The 1,901-nt window shown below is 38.9% G+C and overlaps 1 protein-coding gene across 1 annotated transcript; it reads left to right on the top strand.

The window, feature by feature from the left end:
- The first annotated feature begins 600 nt into the window (after window positions 1-600).
- LOC149218138 (uncharacterized) lies at window positions 601-1,278 on the top strand. Its single transcript, XM_089386489.1, has one exon. It carries the CDS (start codon window positions 601-603, stop codon window positions 1,276-1,278), a length of 678 nt encoding a protein of 225 aa, XP_089242615.1.
- The last annotated feature ends 623 nt before the right edge of the window (window positions 1,279-1,901 follow it).

The raw sequence follows: 1,901 nt of genomic DNA, 5'->3' as shown, positions 1-1,901 counted from the left end.
CAAAACTCAACGAGCAAGTCACACTACCGTGGAGGAGGAGAAGGAGGCCACATTTGTACTGCACCAGCCTATGGATTGGAAGTGCGTGAAGACTGCGAGGAGGTGTTGTCTACGTGGAGCTTGCAAGGTAGTGAGCAAGAATTCTCCATTGATCGCAAACGTGTTTTTTTAGCGCTGCCATCTGTGTGAGAAGAGGTGTCTGATTCATTGCATTGCTAATTCGGAGACTATGTTTGTTTTACTCAAAATGCAAAACAAAAAAATTTCGGAGAGGGTGTTGAACCTGCGTGTTCCTTCTCGGGATTCCTTTTTTTGTGAGTATGTTTAAGTTGCGACCTGAGTTTGGATTTATTGGTTGGTCCTTGGTTCATCAATAAAATAATGGTATTGTGCTTACGAGGATATTGGATTAAGTTTCTAATAAAATTTAAAAAAAAAAATTCTTTAATTAAACAAAAGGGCTTATTGTTTGATAAAGGGGGAAAAAATTTTAAAGACAGATGTGGGCTCATTGGATCTAGAGTTTGGCAGTTTTTTTTTTTAAGATCTGAGGTTGTTTTTTTAATTGTTTGGGCTGAAGTATTTTTCTATTCATTCAACATGAATAATCAATTAGCAGAAGCTTACCTCAATGAAAACAACAAGCTGAATGGATCCAATTACTTTGGTTGGAAATTCAAGCTGCAAACCATGCTTGAGGGACATAATGCATGGAAAATTGTGAATAATGATGAGGTGAACCTAAACCTAATTGCAGGAGGAACAACAACAACAATCCAAGCTTGGGACAAGCGGGAGACTAAGGTGAGAATGCTCCTGAAATTGTTAGTCAAATATTGTGTTATTCCCCATATTTGTGATTGCAAGACTGCACGAGAGATCTGGAAGATGCTAAAGGATCTCTATGAGGTCAAGAACACCAATCGATTGTTGTTCTTGAAGAGAAAGACTCTTTCCATCAAGATGGAGGAGAATGAGACAGTTGTAGCATTCAGTTCGCGGATCAAAGAGCTCAAGAACAAGCTGGGTGATATCGACGAAGCCATGTTAGATACATATTTGGTCACGATTACCATGAACGGTATGAATGACGAGTATCAAATGTGCATCACTGTCTTGAATGCAAGAGAACAATCCCCCGTTTTTGAAGAACTGATAAGGATCCTCATACAAGAGGAGGAAAGGCAACTGACTCATAAACCTCAAAGTTCAGATCTAGCCTTAAATGGTGAAGAAGAAGCCCTTCAGAGGAAAGCCAAATGCAGCACAGAAGTGTAGCGCAGCCCCACAGAGAAGGATGCCCTTCTCAAGGTACATATTTCAATAAAAATGACTCTGTGACCAAATGTTTTTATTGTTGTAGAATCGGCCATATAGCCAGATATTGCATGAAGAAGTTTGATGAAGGTTGGAAGAGACATAAATAGCGTGCGAGTCATAAATTCAGACTGTTCATATATGACTCTGCACTTTCAGCTAAGGATGATGAAGCAGATACTTGGTTTGTGGACTTTGGTGCATCCATCCACATGACACGGAACAAATAGGGGTTTGAAGACTTCAAAGAGACCAGTAGTGGAGAAAACATCTATGTTGGCGATGATAGAGTGTACGAAATTAAAGGATATGGTAGTATTCCTATTGTTTTGCATGATGGAAATATTAAACATATCCATAATGTTATGTATGTACCCGGGATAAAAAAGAATAGGATCTATGTTTCTACTGTAACTCATCAGAATCTCAAGGTAGAATCTTATAAATCATATTGTGTCATTAAAGACTTGTTGTATTCTATGAAGCCTATTGCATCAGGTATTCGTGTGGGAGGATTGTACAACCTAAATGTCAAAAGCACACCACAACAGGCATTGACGTCATCAGCCATAACTACAATGGAC

This window comes from Pinus tabuliformis, chromosome Q, assembly GCF_031772625.1.
Source record: "Pinus tabuliformis cultivar Carrire ecotype Pingquan chromosome Q, CPIR1, whole genome shotgun sequence".
NCBI lineage: Eukaryota > Viridiplantae > Streptophyta > Pinopsida > Pinales > Pinaceae > Pinus > Pinus tabuliformis.
The sequence above is the reverse complement of the archived record's forward strand: the minus strand, read 5'-3'. Positions and strand labels throughout refer to the sequence as shown.